Genomic DNA, 13,523 nt, shown 5'->3' on the forward strand with positions numbered 1-13,523 from the left:
TGTTAGAATCTTTTTGTGAAATATCTGAAGTTTTATATCTTTCTTTAGGATAGAAAGGCACCACAAACCTACGATATAAACAGAAACCTTTCGTAAGTACGAAAGAAATAAAAATACATTATAATTTGGACTATTTCTGAGTTATTATCGCGGGTAATAAATCATCTGACAGTTTTGATTGTGTCTCTGTTGTGTTCTAGTCTGAATGGTTTAAAGAGCTGCTTTCAGTGCCGCTCCATCTTCGCCTTAACAGACATAAACATGCAGTAATAAATCGATTTTCAATCAGTGTTTTGCACCAAACAGTTTTTACTGTTAACAAGTTTTTATTATTAAAAACACGACAAACTAATGATGGTAAAGGGATTAACTCTGGGTTAACTCGGGGAATCTCATCTGTCCGTTTATCAATCAACTCCAAACCTTTTCTTTGTTCTGTCACAATTATCGATTTATTCCATTTTGATGATCAGGTTCCAAACTTTGCAAGGACTGACCGCCCCGCTCACCGCTTCCTAAAACACACAAAGCCAGTATCCTTCCCATTCATACCTGGTGACGTCACTCCCACGTCGACACACCTAAGTGTCAAAGCCTCCTGCTCCTGTCATATCAATAATTACTTATTTCATTCATATGGCTCTTATAGAGCCTCAGTGAAAACCTGTTTATTATTATTAACTGTTTGGTGCAAAACACTGATTGAAAATCGATTTATTTTTTACTGCATGTTTATGTCTGTTAAGGCGAAGATGGAGCGGCACTGAAAGCAGCTCTTTAAACCATTCAGACTACGAACACAACAGAGACACAATCAAAACTGTCAGATGATTTATTACCCACGATAATAACTCAGAAATAGTCCAAATTATAATGTATTTTTATTTCTTTCCTACTTACAGAAGGTTTCTGTTTATATCGTAGGTTTGTGGTGCCTTTCTATACTAAAGAAAGATATAAAACTTCAGATATTTCACAAAAAGATTCTAACATTCATGGAAAAACCTCACATAACCTTATATTAAAGCAGAAAGTACGGCGCCCACCGTAAGAAAGGCTTACAGTATTCAATTATGCTGCATAACTGACCAGTACAGTATTGCGAGGTAACGCAAAAGTTTTGCGAGGGAACGCAAAAGTATTGCGAGGGAACGCAAAAGTTTTGCGAGGGAACGCAAAAGAAAAAAAATTCCCCATGTCCCTTAGAGGGCTCCGTAGAGATCAATGGTAAAAAAAAAAGAAAAAAAAAAAAAGTAAAACTACTTTATTTCTGGTTGAGAACTGAAAAGAAAAAGTTCAAGTTTCTGAAAAAGATATGTTGAAGTAAAGTCCTTCATTTCTCTCTATGTATATTTTAGAAATAAGACGAAGAAATGCGTTTTTATGTTAACATTTTTTCAAGGAAAAGCAACAGGTTCTGACGTGACGTCACACTCTGCGGAGACTGTTGCGAGTGCTAACGCTGATTAGCATAGCCTTAGCATAGCTACAGATGACGGCGGATACAGAGTTTTCCTGTGACGGTGAGGAGGAGGAGGAGACTGTCACAACATGGTGGCAGTTTTAAAAAATATGCTGTTGCTAAAAAGCGTTTCTCCCTCATGTTTTTTTTTTTTTTTTTTAACACTGTGTGTAAAACTAACAATCTTGTAATGAAGCACAGGAAAATCTTCCTTTGACAAACGCTCAACACCAAAATATGTTGCATTAAAAAGCAAAACATCGCAAAAAGTAAAAGCCGGTGCTCGCTTCCTAATAATCAGATCTGTCACGGACATTTAGTAACGACTCACTGTCAGTGATTTGAGGTTTTTTTTTACTTTTCCCGTTCCTGCAACTAAAATCAATATAGTGTGACCAACAAACAGCTGTGATTTCAACTAAAAGGACAAAAATATGTGCCTTGTACATTATTACGGCATCTGGAAAATCTTTGTTAATCCTGATTAACAAAAACAGGAAGCAGCTAAACAACTATTATTTTGGTTATACAATGTGGTTTTTATTATATTTCTTTCCAAAGAAATGATCAATAATGCTCTGGGTGATTTAAATAGATGATTTAGCAACTAAGCAACATAACTGGTAATTGAGGTAAATAGAATAGAATCACAGTATTAATATAGACTGGGTGATGGTGAAATTTAGTGTGTAAATTCAGAGCATTTGTCCATGGCATTGATCTTAACGAAGTATCAGACATGGACTTTGTTAGCATCTCCAACCAACTGCCTGTTCTGAAATGACCCAGATCGGCGTCAGGGACAAAAAAGTGCCTGATTGGAACGCAGCAACGTGAAGTTTACATTATTAACACTGACATTTAATATTACTTAAATAAAATACATGTTTAACTGGCGAAGAACTCACAGTGCCTTTTAAAGACAGCAAAAATAAATGAATACATGCATGGAGACGCTAAATTAATAACGCCTTCCTTTTTCATCCCGTCTCCTCGCCACGCCAGAAATAATTCAACGCCGGGGCGCGCTTCTGAATGCACACTGAATATCTGTGATTAAAAGATCTCATTTCGGCATAATTACAACAACTAAAACCACTATAAATGACCTGCCATCGTTTATAATTATTATGTCTTACCCCGGTCGTAATTATATAATCAAACGGGGAGTTAAAGAGGGGATGAGAGGAATCCGTGTCTTTTCATTAACGGAGAATATCTGGCGGACTCTTTGATGATGAGCGCTGATATCCGTCTGCACAGTGGGGGGAGGGAACCGAAGCACGGACCCCACTGACTGCTTTGAACTCATCTCTGGCATCATTAGCGCGTGATGACAGTGATTAGCAAAGAGAAGGCCACGCTGCCAATTTTCATACGGGGAAAAAAGACAAACAAAAAAAACAAAACAAGACAACAGCGCCGTCCGTGTTCAACGTGACCTGCAGTGATAAATCTGAATTCCTTATGCGGCGGACCCGGACCGAACACGATGACGTCACAGCTTCTGCGGGGAAAGACAAAATAAAACACGACAAAGCGTCAAACAGACGGGGCACACTCTTCCAGATTCAAACACGTTGAAGCTTGGGCCTTTTTCCAAACCCAAAACTTCTGTTAAAATGATGGTACTGAAGTTACGCCACAAATAAAGGTGACAGATGGAGTGTGGAAAAAGTGAGACTTTTAGCTACTTCCGTTCACTGCTGCTATGTTTTACACAAGAACAAGCTGCTGGACATCTGTGTGCTGGTCAGAAGTGGAGCAGAAATGATGCCCGCCTCAGTAGTAGTTTTAGTCACAATCAGGCCTGTCGCCATAAGCAATGAATCAATGAATCCCAAAATGACTTGAAACGACAGCGATAATTTTCATTTGCATGATTTGAAATGTACAGTTAATCACCTGATCAAAAGCATGAAAAACGGTGACTCGGTTATTGTCAAATGACCTCATGCATGTCGGACAATAATGAGCGCTTTCTATGTTTCCTTACTGGAGCTGGTGTGTAACAGACTTGCATTCTCACGATCCTGTTGCTAAACAACCACAAAAAGGAGCAAAAAAGAAAAGAAGAAAAACTCCTCGGAGAGTTTGTGCCTGCCACCATGACAGCCGTCCTCCAGACTTCCCATTCATTTAGGACTCCAGACTTTTCTGTGACACTCCTAATTAGTCTTCTGTTAGTCGCACTTTTATCGATGATCCTTGAAATGCTTCTATAATTCGATTCGGAGAGCACAGACGCGACAAACAAACATGACATTTGAAGATTGCCGTGTTCAGAGATCTCAGCAGCAGCAGCTAGTTTGGTCTCATTAAAAAAAATAAAAGCAAGAAAAGGTCTCAGACGGATTCCTGGCTTTACTGGGAGCTGAGTGAAGGATCTGAGCGTCTCCCCCGGCCCGGCTGCCGAGCCGACCTCGTGGCGCTGCAGTAACGTGTCCGACTCCGGATCAGAGAGGTTACGTGTTCAGATGGCATCAGGGCCGCTTCCTCCAGCTCTATATGTTGGCTTTAGTTAGCAGCAGAGCAGAGCAGCCGTTTGACCCCGTACCCAGTATCAGTATCTTTAAGCTGTGAATGGGGCTGATTTGAATAATTCAAATTCCGATTCATCGGGAAAAAAATAAGCAAATAATTATGAAAGTGTATTTATTGCCATCTTTAAAAGATATTTACCTGACGTTTCGTTGAATACGGTGTTAGTACCTCTTGAACTTGTACACACACAAGCTTCAGTGGATCTTGTTGGTGTTTTAAAGGTGTTTTAACACCTGGTATTCCGGTAGATTCGGTTCAGTTGGGAACAAAAGTAGCAATATTTGTTCCACTTTCAGCTGCTGTGATTCTCTTTCACACTGAACTGTGTCAAACCGACCAAACCCTTCTAAAAGCCTGTTCCCCTCCTCGCCTGTGGCGGCGCTGCATCAAGAACCATTGAAGGAACCAACATGAAAGCATGTGAAGAGTGCAACTTCTTCCTTCACAAAATGAAAACAAAGATGGAGCATCGTCAGGTTTTAGTGCCTGTAGGATTTCTCTTTTTGTCTTTGGAAAAACATGATGATCCATTTCTCCCCACAAGTGCAACCAACACTTTTGTATTGGTTGTATTTACCCAGAATGCCCTGCACGATAGTCCGCTTCCTTGTGTTCACATATGCATTTGAACCGCACCAGAGCTCACTTCGACCGAACGGAGATCTAGGTTTGTAGGCGGACCAGAGTTCAGTTTCTTTGGTCACACTTCCTCTAACAAACTGAAACTTTCTAGGCAAATGAATTACAGATTGACTAAAGTGAACTAATGACAAATTTTTCTGTAATGCAGAATTCTAAAGCAGAAGGAAAGTGGCAAGTGGTTTTTAATATATATTATTTTAAAAGCACATGCGGTGTTGTTCAGCGTGCACTGGTTTGTCACTTTGCAGGAGGAAACCGCGAGCCCCCAAAACTGTCTGTATTGTCATTTTTAATGTTTTCTCTGCAGTTCTTTTCGATGAAGGAATCAATAAACATCAATACCTTTGAAAATACGATTAAATACAGCTAATATGTGTAGTGATACAAATCACTTCCTCGTGTCACTGGCGTCCTATAGAAGAATATTACAAATGGGAATGTTTTTCAAAAGCAGCATTCGCGTTTGTGGGGCTGTTATCGCTGACACACAGTCACAGTCACACAGTCACCTAATAAAGAAGTAATAAATCATTTTTATCGTAATTGTTATCACAATAGTAACGTGAACAATAGCGACAAAACTTGACGATAAACTGCAGAGCGACCTCACCTGTTGTTCAGCTTCTTCTTCATCACTGCTGATCTTCAGGTCGTCCTCCAGCATCCTGCGCACACACCCACACACACACACACACACACACACACACACACACACACACACACACACGCCCACACACACAGGGGCAGGTGGGTTACTGCAGCCATGACCGTCTGTCTCACCTGAGACATGGCAACTTGTTGCCTGTTGTTCCTTTTGAAGACTCTTTCCAGCTAACGGATGGATTACACCGCTGGAACGGTGCTGGTGACTCATGTTGGGGAAGGAGGATGAAGGAAAATCAAACCAGATGTTAAAGTTTTAGTGAACAGAGAGACAAAGAGGATTGTTTTTCACCTGGACGCCCCATTTACTTCTATTTAGGGCTGAGACTTTAATGCGTTCTTTTCAACTACGTACATAGGTTTATACATGTCGAACATTTTAACGCAATTAATCTGATTGTCTTTTCTTTTACGTAAAAATCCAGAGCCAGAACCTTTGTATTTGCGTGTTTCTGATACGCCCGTAAATCTGATGCACAGACAAAAGTGATGGAAGACAAAGCCGCTTTTCTTAGCCCACAGGAGGCTCATTTTTACTTCAAAAACATGATCTGATTGTACGTTGGAAAAGGCTCCTGTTATGTTCAAGTCGTGCTAAAAGCAGTTAGCTTATACCTGAAGCTATTCAGCTCTAAAATAGCATCTCAATGCTAACCACGTAGCATTGAGATGTCCCTAACGCTAACCTGGCACACGTGGCTAATGTTGCTAACGTCACTAAGCAACTAACGCTTTGAAGAAACACGGTCACTGTTGACAAGGTTTCTGAAACACTATGAACTAAGAGAGCGATGCAGATGGCAAAGTCTTCCATTTTTTGTTTTTATTATGTTGTTCCTTTATTATTTATATTTGTTTACCTTGTGGAATAAGTCGTCAAATGTATCACTTGTTTTGGGTTAGAAAAATTCAATAAATATAATGTTTACCAAAAAAAAAAGAATCTACCGTTGCTAAAGTTGCTGACAGTCCACATTTCTAAAGTAGTTTTTGGATGACCCAAACAGCAGATGTAAAGCCATATAAACATGTCTATTTATTCAATAATTATGCAGCAAAAAAGGCTTTTAAAATTGTGAACACTGCTTATTTTGTCGTCAAGGTTTTTTGGAGAAATGCATTTAATTAGCTATCCTACAATTAGCTCGATTAAAAATTTGAATCGAGTCCCAACCCTACTTCCGTTATTAGTTTTGTGTGTGTGTGTTTTAATCTCTCAGGAAGGAAAAAAAAAACACAACACAACCCCACTACCCTCATCATCTGCTCGTTAGCTCACAGGGTCAGGTATGTATTCAGGTATGTATTCAGGTATGTATTCAGGTATGTATTCAGGTATGTATGTGGACCAGCGAGTCGCTACCGTGTTTCACACACACGCCTCCCCACCGGTTCCTTTTATTTTGATCTGGCGCTGCTATTGTTATGACAGGAGAATCCCCTGAAGGGATTCTTACTGCTCTTCGTCAGTACCTGAAACACTAAAACAAACAAACTGAAGCACATTGAGGAGGAGGGGGGAGAAAATAAAATCTGCGCTATGTAAGGGGCAATGATAGATATGCTTGAATGGATGAATAATGGATTCCATATTTCATTTCGGAAAAGGAGGGACAGATGGAGAGAGGGCGATGGCGAGCGCGATGGAGACGATGATGGCCGGGAAGAGACGGGGAAGTGAGAGGCAGGTGGGCCGGTGGCGAGGACACGAATACAACCAGGATGAAGGAAGGACTGTATCTGTGGGGACAGACACGGTCAGATTAAAAACTGTTAAGGACCGAAGAGCTAAAACGTGATGTGGAGGCTCTCGCTACTGCAAGTTGAGCAACGAGGGGGAAAAAAAATAATAAAATCTGCCTCACAGAATGCATCAAAAAAAAGACGCCCAGGAATGAAATTATTCCCGAGCAGAAACTTTCAGACGCAGATTTGGCCGAGCACAGAACGAATCGACCGGCTTCAAGGACGGACCGCGGAGCCGAACCCGCGGCTCGCGGCTCCAATTTTGGCTGCTTCAAACACGGACGCCTCTGGTCGCTTTTCAGCTGCCAATTTAAATGGCTGCTGCCCGAGGTTTTCAAAGCAAAAGCTCCCTTAAAAAAAAAAAAAAAAAGTCTTTAAAGGACTTCTGAGGATTTACTGGCTAACATTGGCATTACAGGTGAAAAGAAAAGTCCAAATATTTAAGCACTTTTTCAAAAATATGCAGAGGATGAGTAATATCTAGTCAGGATTTAATTCACGGAGATTGCCAAAAAAAAAATTTTAATTCCCCTCCAATGTTTGAGCATTTTTTCAGGTTATAATCACAAAAAGGACTTTTATTCAGATTTCATGAGACAAACCGACGGAAAATGATGCAAAGTTGTGAAGCGGAATGTAAATGATCATCCTTTACCAATAAAAGTCTGAGAAGTGCATTTGTGTTCAGAATATTTCATTCCCAAAATTAAAATCCAGTGCGAACATTTACCAAAACTGCACTGCAAAAACACAAAATCCTACAAAAGTCTTTCAGTCGAGTTTCTAGTGCAAATATATTAATGTTACAAGTAACTTTTCAGCATAATACCAGAGCTTGTTTTTGGTAAATAATTCCTTTATATTGATGAAAACACACTAGTTGCACTGGCAGATTGTTTCACCTGTAACCTGGGAAAAATGTCTTATTAGTGAAACAATCTGCCAGTAGGACTGTTACTTTTTCATCAATATTAAGGAATTAATTGCCTAAAACCAGCTCCTATTTATTTGCTGAAAAGTTGCTTAGGTTTTTTTTTATTTATTTCAGATGTACTAAAATATTTACACTATAAAGACAAACTTTTGGGATTGAGTCCAATATGCTGTTTGTGGAGGAAAACCGGCACAGCACATCACCCACGACACTAAAACACGGCGATGGAAGCATCATGCTGTGAAAATGTTCCGTCTCCAGACCCGAAAAGCTGCTGGAGTCAGAAACCAGAAAAGACGCGCAGCTGCTTTCGGCTCACAATGACGCTCCAGTTCGGGTTTTATTGTCGACCCGCCACATAAAAGCCCAGCAGAAAACACTGAGGTCTGCGGCTGTAGTCTGGCTCACGTCAACTATTTGAAGGCGAACCGTTTGCCTTCAAACAGTTGATGTGAGCCACGAAATTTTGGCTTGTTTCATCAAAAGTCCCAGCGGGAAACACTGAGGTCTGCGGCTGAATCATGGCTCACATCGACTGTTTGGAGACGAACCGTTTCCACTCTTTGAGAATAATGTTTTTAACTAGCTTTCTCAGTAAAAAGAGCATTTATTTCCAGCAAAGTGATGCCACATGTCATCACAACAGGGGATACGATTAACTCCTCCAGCAAACAGTTCATACTCTGTTGCACTACACCAGTGGTTCTCAAGTCCGGTCCTCAGGCCCTCCTGCCCTGCGTGTTTTAGGTGTTTCCTTTTTGCTGCACCTGGATTGAATCTGTGGCTGATTGACAGGTTTCTGCAGCACTTGATGCAATCATTTGAATCAGCTGTTCTGAAATAGAGGCACATCTAAAACGTGCAGAGCAGGACTGGAATCCAGAAGCACCGCACTACACTAAGGAAATAAAAAAATTAAATAAAACGACCACAGTATAACACCACCTAAATAAAAAAATAATGACTTCAGAACAAAGTCATAATAGTAAGAGAATAAAGTTAAAGTATTATAATAATTCAGTCATAACTATATTCTCCTAATAGTATAACCATTCTCAAATTATTGTGTCTTTATTGTCTTATTATTTTGACTTTATGCTCATAATACTATGGACTTATTCTTGCAATATTTTGACGTTATTCTTGTGATATTTTGAATTTATTCTTTTAATATTACGATTTTATTATCATAACAATACGACTTCATTCTCATGCTATTTCGACTTTATCCTCTCAGTTTTACGTTTTGATTTGTTACTATCACCCTGCTACTCTGTCGTAGACACACAAAGTTTTAAGCGAGTGTTTCTACTTAAGATCTACCCTGACCTGAACCAGCTGTTCGTGGACGAACCCCCCACCAACCGAGTCCGGGTCAAAAACAGCAACAGCGCCGCCCGTTAGCAGCCGACATCTTGTTTTCTCCTCATCGGCCGCCCGCCTGCCGCAGGTAAATACCAAAAGCGTCGATCCTTTCACCTGAAACAGCGACAGGAAGTGAACCCGTAACCCTGGCGTCCGCTAGTGCCTCGCTCTGCAAAACGCGGGGCAAACTCTCCCAACAGGTGGAAAGTCGTTTTTTTTTTAAGACAAGACGCGTTTCTGATGCCGCTGAGCCGGACTCACTTGTACGCAGCTGTCTGAACGTCCTGCGAGATTCAGGGAAAAGAACATTTACATCTGATTAACATGAGGTAGACCCTTTCATGATAGTGAGCATTTTATGCTTATGAGCATAAACAATAAGCAGCCTAATGCCTGCAGTGAGGGAAGCATCGTGTTTACTACTGGCAAATATTACAAACAAATTAAAACAAGCAACTTTTTCTTTTCTCTCTTTTTTCAAAGCAGAAATTTACCCGTTTTTTTGTTGTTTTGTTTTGTTTTTTTGTGGTGAGCAGAGCAAGAACCAATAAACATAATCCCATTATAAATATAACTTATATTTTCATAAGCTTCTGTTGCGCAACCAGCAAAACATTTGCCTTGTTGCCTCAACTAATTTGCAATTACATCCAAAAACTACACTAACTGCATTGCTCACATTACTCAACATTTCTTTTGAACTTTTCCAGTGCATCAGATTGACTTTTTATCTTTTTTCGACTTTCAGACTGTTTCATCACCACTTGACTGTTTCGATTCAACTCTTAAAATGATATCTACGCCGCAAAACCACTAAATCTTCTTGCCAAGTATTTTTTTGGTCCAGTTTCTAGTGTAAATATTTTAGGTCGCTTGGAAAAAGACAAAACTATCTTAGAAGTAGCTTTTTAGGAGCGTGTTGTAAGTCATTATTAATTCCCTAAATATTGTTGGAAAAAGTTCCAGTTCCACAGGCAGATTTTTTTTCACTTACAACAATATTTTTCCCAGGTTATAAATAAAATAATCTGCCATATTTAGATGTTATCAACTTGAAACAAGCTACTATATCTTGCCAAAACGTTACCTGTGAGTCAGTTTTGTCTTATTTCAAGAGTTCTAAGATATCTGCACCAGGAACTTGACCAAATGTGCTTGGTGGGATTTTGTGTTTTTGCAGTCAACACAGTTTGTTCAAAGGCGACTTTTCCGGGACTCATCTAGAGTCGCGTTCCACAGGGAAAAAAAAATCTACTAAAACTGAACCGCGGAATCCGTCGGAAATCTGGAAATGTGTGACGTGCGTGTGACCGAGTCATTAACTGGACCGGTTTAAACACAGGGTCAGTAAGGCTCACGGGGTTTCTGTCCTCTCGGTCTCATCCCGCTCTGTGAGTGATGCGGAGCGAACGGAGGTGTTGCAATACGCTGCTGGCCGGGGTTAAATTAATGTAGCTGCACTTTCCCGCTCTGATCCACACAATCCTTTTTATTTTTTCTTCCTTTTCCCCTCCCTCCATCTTCCTGCCATGAGTGAATTCCATCCAAGAGTCAGGTTTAATTTTCACCTTGAGGCTCAAGAAACAGCAGCAGGTTTAGAAATTCCCAATTTGTGTGTGTGCGGGCGTGTGTGAGTGTGTGTTTGTGGAGAGGTACTCACGACTTCTGCGGTGCGGCGGACGGTTTAGCAGCGGGTTTGTTAGCCGACACCGTACATCTCTCTGCAACACAACGGGAGGAAGAGGAGGAGGAGGGGAGACGACAGAGGACGTTCAATCATTCTTGACATCAATTTGCATAAGTCAAGGTTTGTCTGTGTTTGACCAGAAGCCAAACTAACATAACCGGAGTCTTGTAGCATTGTTACCCCCGGACAATGACTCTGCCACAGTCTGTTTGCGTTGCCAGGTTTTGAAGAGCACAGCGCTCATTTTATTTATTTTTGCAATAAAACCCGACTAGATTATTTATTTCTCCTAGTAGCTGTTCAGACTGTTTCTTTTTTTTCTTCTTCTTGGTACCAAGTCCTTTGAATTCCTGTTTTGCTCAGCAGTTTCACTTCCTGACAGAAAAGGCGAGGCGGGAACCGTTCGTTCGGCTTCACTGACGCCCAGCAAACATCTCAAAACGTTCAAGTCAGGCTTTAATGTAAAAATCTTTTTTTTTTTTAAAAATCAGCAGCCTCTGAAAAACACTTGAGGAACAGTTTTATCAGAATTGCTGCACATATGCAGCTGTGGGCCTGGAGGATCTGAAATAAGTGAATAGTCAAAGTTTTAGGATGTTGTGCACCTCTCTGCGTCGATTTATCACTGCAGCAGGGAGAATTTGACCTGAGTGAAATCAACCCCCTCCCACCTCCTTCAGTTGAAGTGAATTTGGTTGTCAAACGTTTGTGCTGCAAAATGTTTGGTTTGTGCCGCTATCGTTTTGAAGGTATTAATAAATGTTTCCAGAGGTCATGAAAGGTCAACCAGTCAGTATACAAAAAAAAGAAATCAAAGTAAACATGGTGTCAATCAATTTGTGCTACTTTTCTGCTGCAAAACTATTTTGTTTTGTGGTGCTAAAATTTCTAAGAAAAAAAAAAATCCAGAGGTCACCAAAGGTCAACTTGTCCTTCCCAGAGCCACATTGACAAAATAACATTTTTTTGAAATTAATTTTGCTATGGTTGTCAAACGTTTGTGCTGCAAAGTTTTTGGATTGTGCCGCTATCGTTTTAAAGGTATTAATAAATGTTTCCAGAGGTCATGAGAGGTCAACCATCCAGTCCATGTTTACAAAAAAATCTAAGAAAATATGGTGTCAATCGTACTTTTGTGCTGCAATACGGTTTTGTTTGTGGCGCTATAATTTCTAAGATTAAAAAAACACAACAAATCTAGAGGTCACCAGAGGTCAACCTGTCCTATCTGCTCATAGCAACAAAAAGCAAAAATGATAAGAACTAAATTTGCTATGTTTGTGCAGCTAAATGTTTTGGTGTCGTACTTGACTGACACGGACAATTTGTTTGGTTTCACCAACGTGAACTGGCTGGCTGACCTTTGGTGACCTCTGGAAACATTTGTCAATATCTTTAAAACGTCAGCGGCACAAACTAAAGATTTTGGCTGCACAAACGTTTGACACTAATTTGGTTCAATATGAAGGAGGACGGGGGAGGCGGGGTGCAACTTCACTCAGGTGGCGCAATTTACATAAACAGACATAAAAACAGTGGATTGTGTCTTAAATGAAGGCCTAAACTCCACAGGTACAGCCCTGATGTTGGGGGAGAAGGCCTGGTTCTCTCTGTTTCAAGCCACTCAAGTTCCATCAAACTTGCTCCTCCATTTTTTTATTTTTATGAATCTGTATTTGTTACATAACGGTCTCGGCTGATCCCACTGTGCAATGAGATGTTTACATATTTAGATTGCCAATCAGAGGTGCTGCTAGGCAACAAATGCAGAATCATGAAACTCTTTTGTCGGATCTTACAAAAATATTGTTTCTGTTTGGTACAATACACAGAAAAACCTAAAGATAAAACATAGCACTTTATGATATAAGTTCACACGTATGTAACTTTCACGTCAATTGCATGGACACTCTATCAAACTTTTAGTGATTATCAGTCCAAACCGCTTCCTCACATATATGCTGAACGTCGTCATCGTCATAGAAACCACAGCGTCAGTCATAACTCCAGCTGTTGTGTGAGTGTTTACAGTCTGACAGACTTACTCTGGATGTTGTAGGCTGAGGTCACATGCTGGGTCTCCTGGCCAAACGGGAGAGAAAGGAGAGAAAAAAACAGAAAGAAATGAGTTTAATGAATGAGTTTTTTTATATTTAAGTTTGTTTTTTTTTTAATGAAATTTGCCAAACAGCTGCCTTACTGCTTAATCAGGCAAACGTACAAAACGCTTTTTTTCAGTTTCGGTTTTAAGGCTGACATCCATTTGTAACGACAACAATAAAAAAAATAAAAAATGTGACTACTGTATTTGCTTATTGTTGAGCTAGTTGAAAATATTTTTTTTCTTTTTCTTTTTTGAACGCGAGCACTCATGGTAGGGTCACCACGGTGACGTGTCGCTGGCATATAAGTTGTGATTGGAGCCCAAATATTTTTCCTTTTCTGTGATGCAAAAGACAGCAAAAATTTTAAAAAACGTA

General features: G+C 40.1%; 1 protein-coding gene and 1 long non-coding RNA gene across 3 annotated transcripts in view; one reads left to right on the plus strand and one right to left on the minus strand.

Moving 5' to 3' along the window:
* Nucleotides 1-13,523, minus strand: part of aff2 (AF4/FMR2 family, member 2) — a 204,343-nt gene that overhangs the window by 54,942 nt on the left and 135,878 nt on the right. The window contains exons 7-9 of one of the 2 annotated variants that reach the window (XM_028009016.1): nucleotides 13,089-13,122; nucleotides 11,017-11,077; nucleotides 5,259-5,313 (exon numbers count right to left, since the gene is read on the minus strand). In XM_028009016.1, the coding sequence (XP_027864817.1) occupies nucleotides 5,259-5,313; nucleotides 11,017-11,077; nucleotides 13,089-13,122 (150 nt within the window). Of the gene's footprint in view, nucleotides 1-5,258; nucleotides 5,314-11,016; nucleotides 11,078-13,088; nucleotides 13,126-13,523 lie in introns of both variants that reach the window. The other variant, XM_028009015.1, reaches the window with a different exon arrangement.
* On the plus strand, nucleotides 5,349-7,427 carry LOC114139228 (uncharacterized). The gene is made up of 2 exons (XR_003594400.1): nucleotides 5,349-6,598; nucleotides 6,647-7,427. It is a non-coding gene; the product is annotated as an uncharacterized LOC114139228 (long non-coding RNA).

Source organism: Xiphophorus couchianus, chromosome 23, assembly GCF_001444195.1.
Source record: "Xiphophorus couchianus chromosome 23, X_couchianus-1.0, whole genome shotgun sequence".
Classification (NCBI taxonomy): Eukaryota; Metazoa; Chordata; class Actinopteri; order Cyprinodontiformes; family Poeciliidae; genus Xiphophorus; species Xiphophorus couchianus.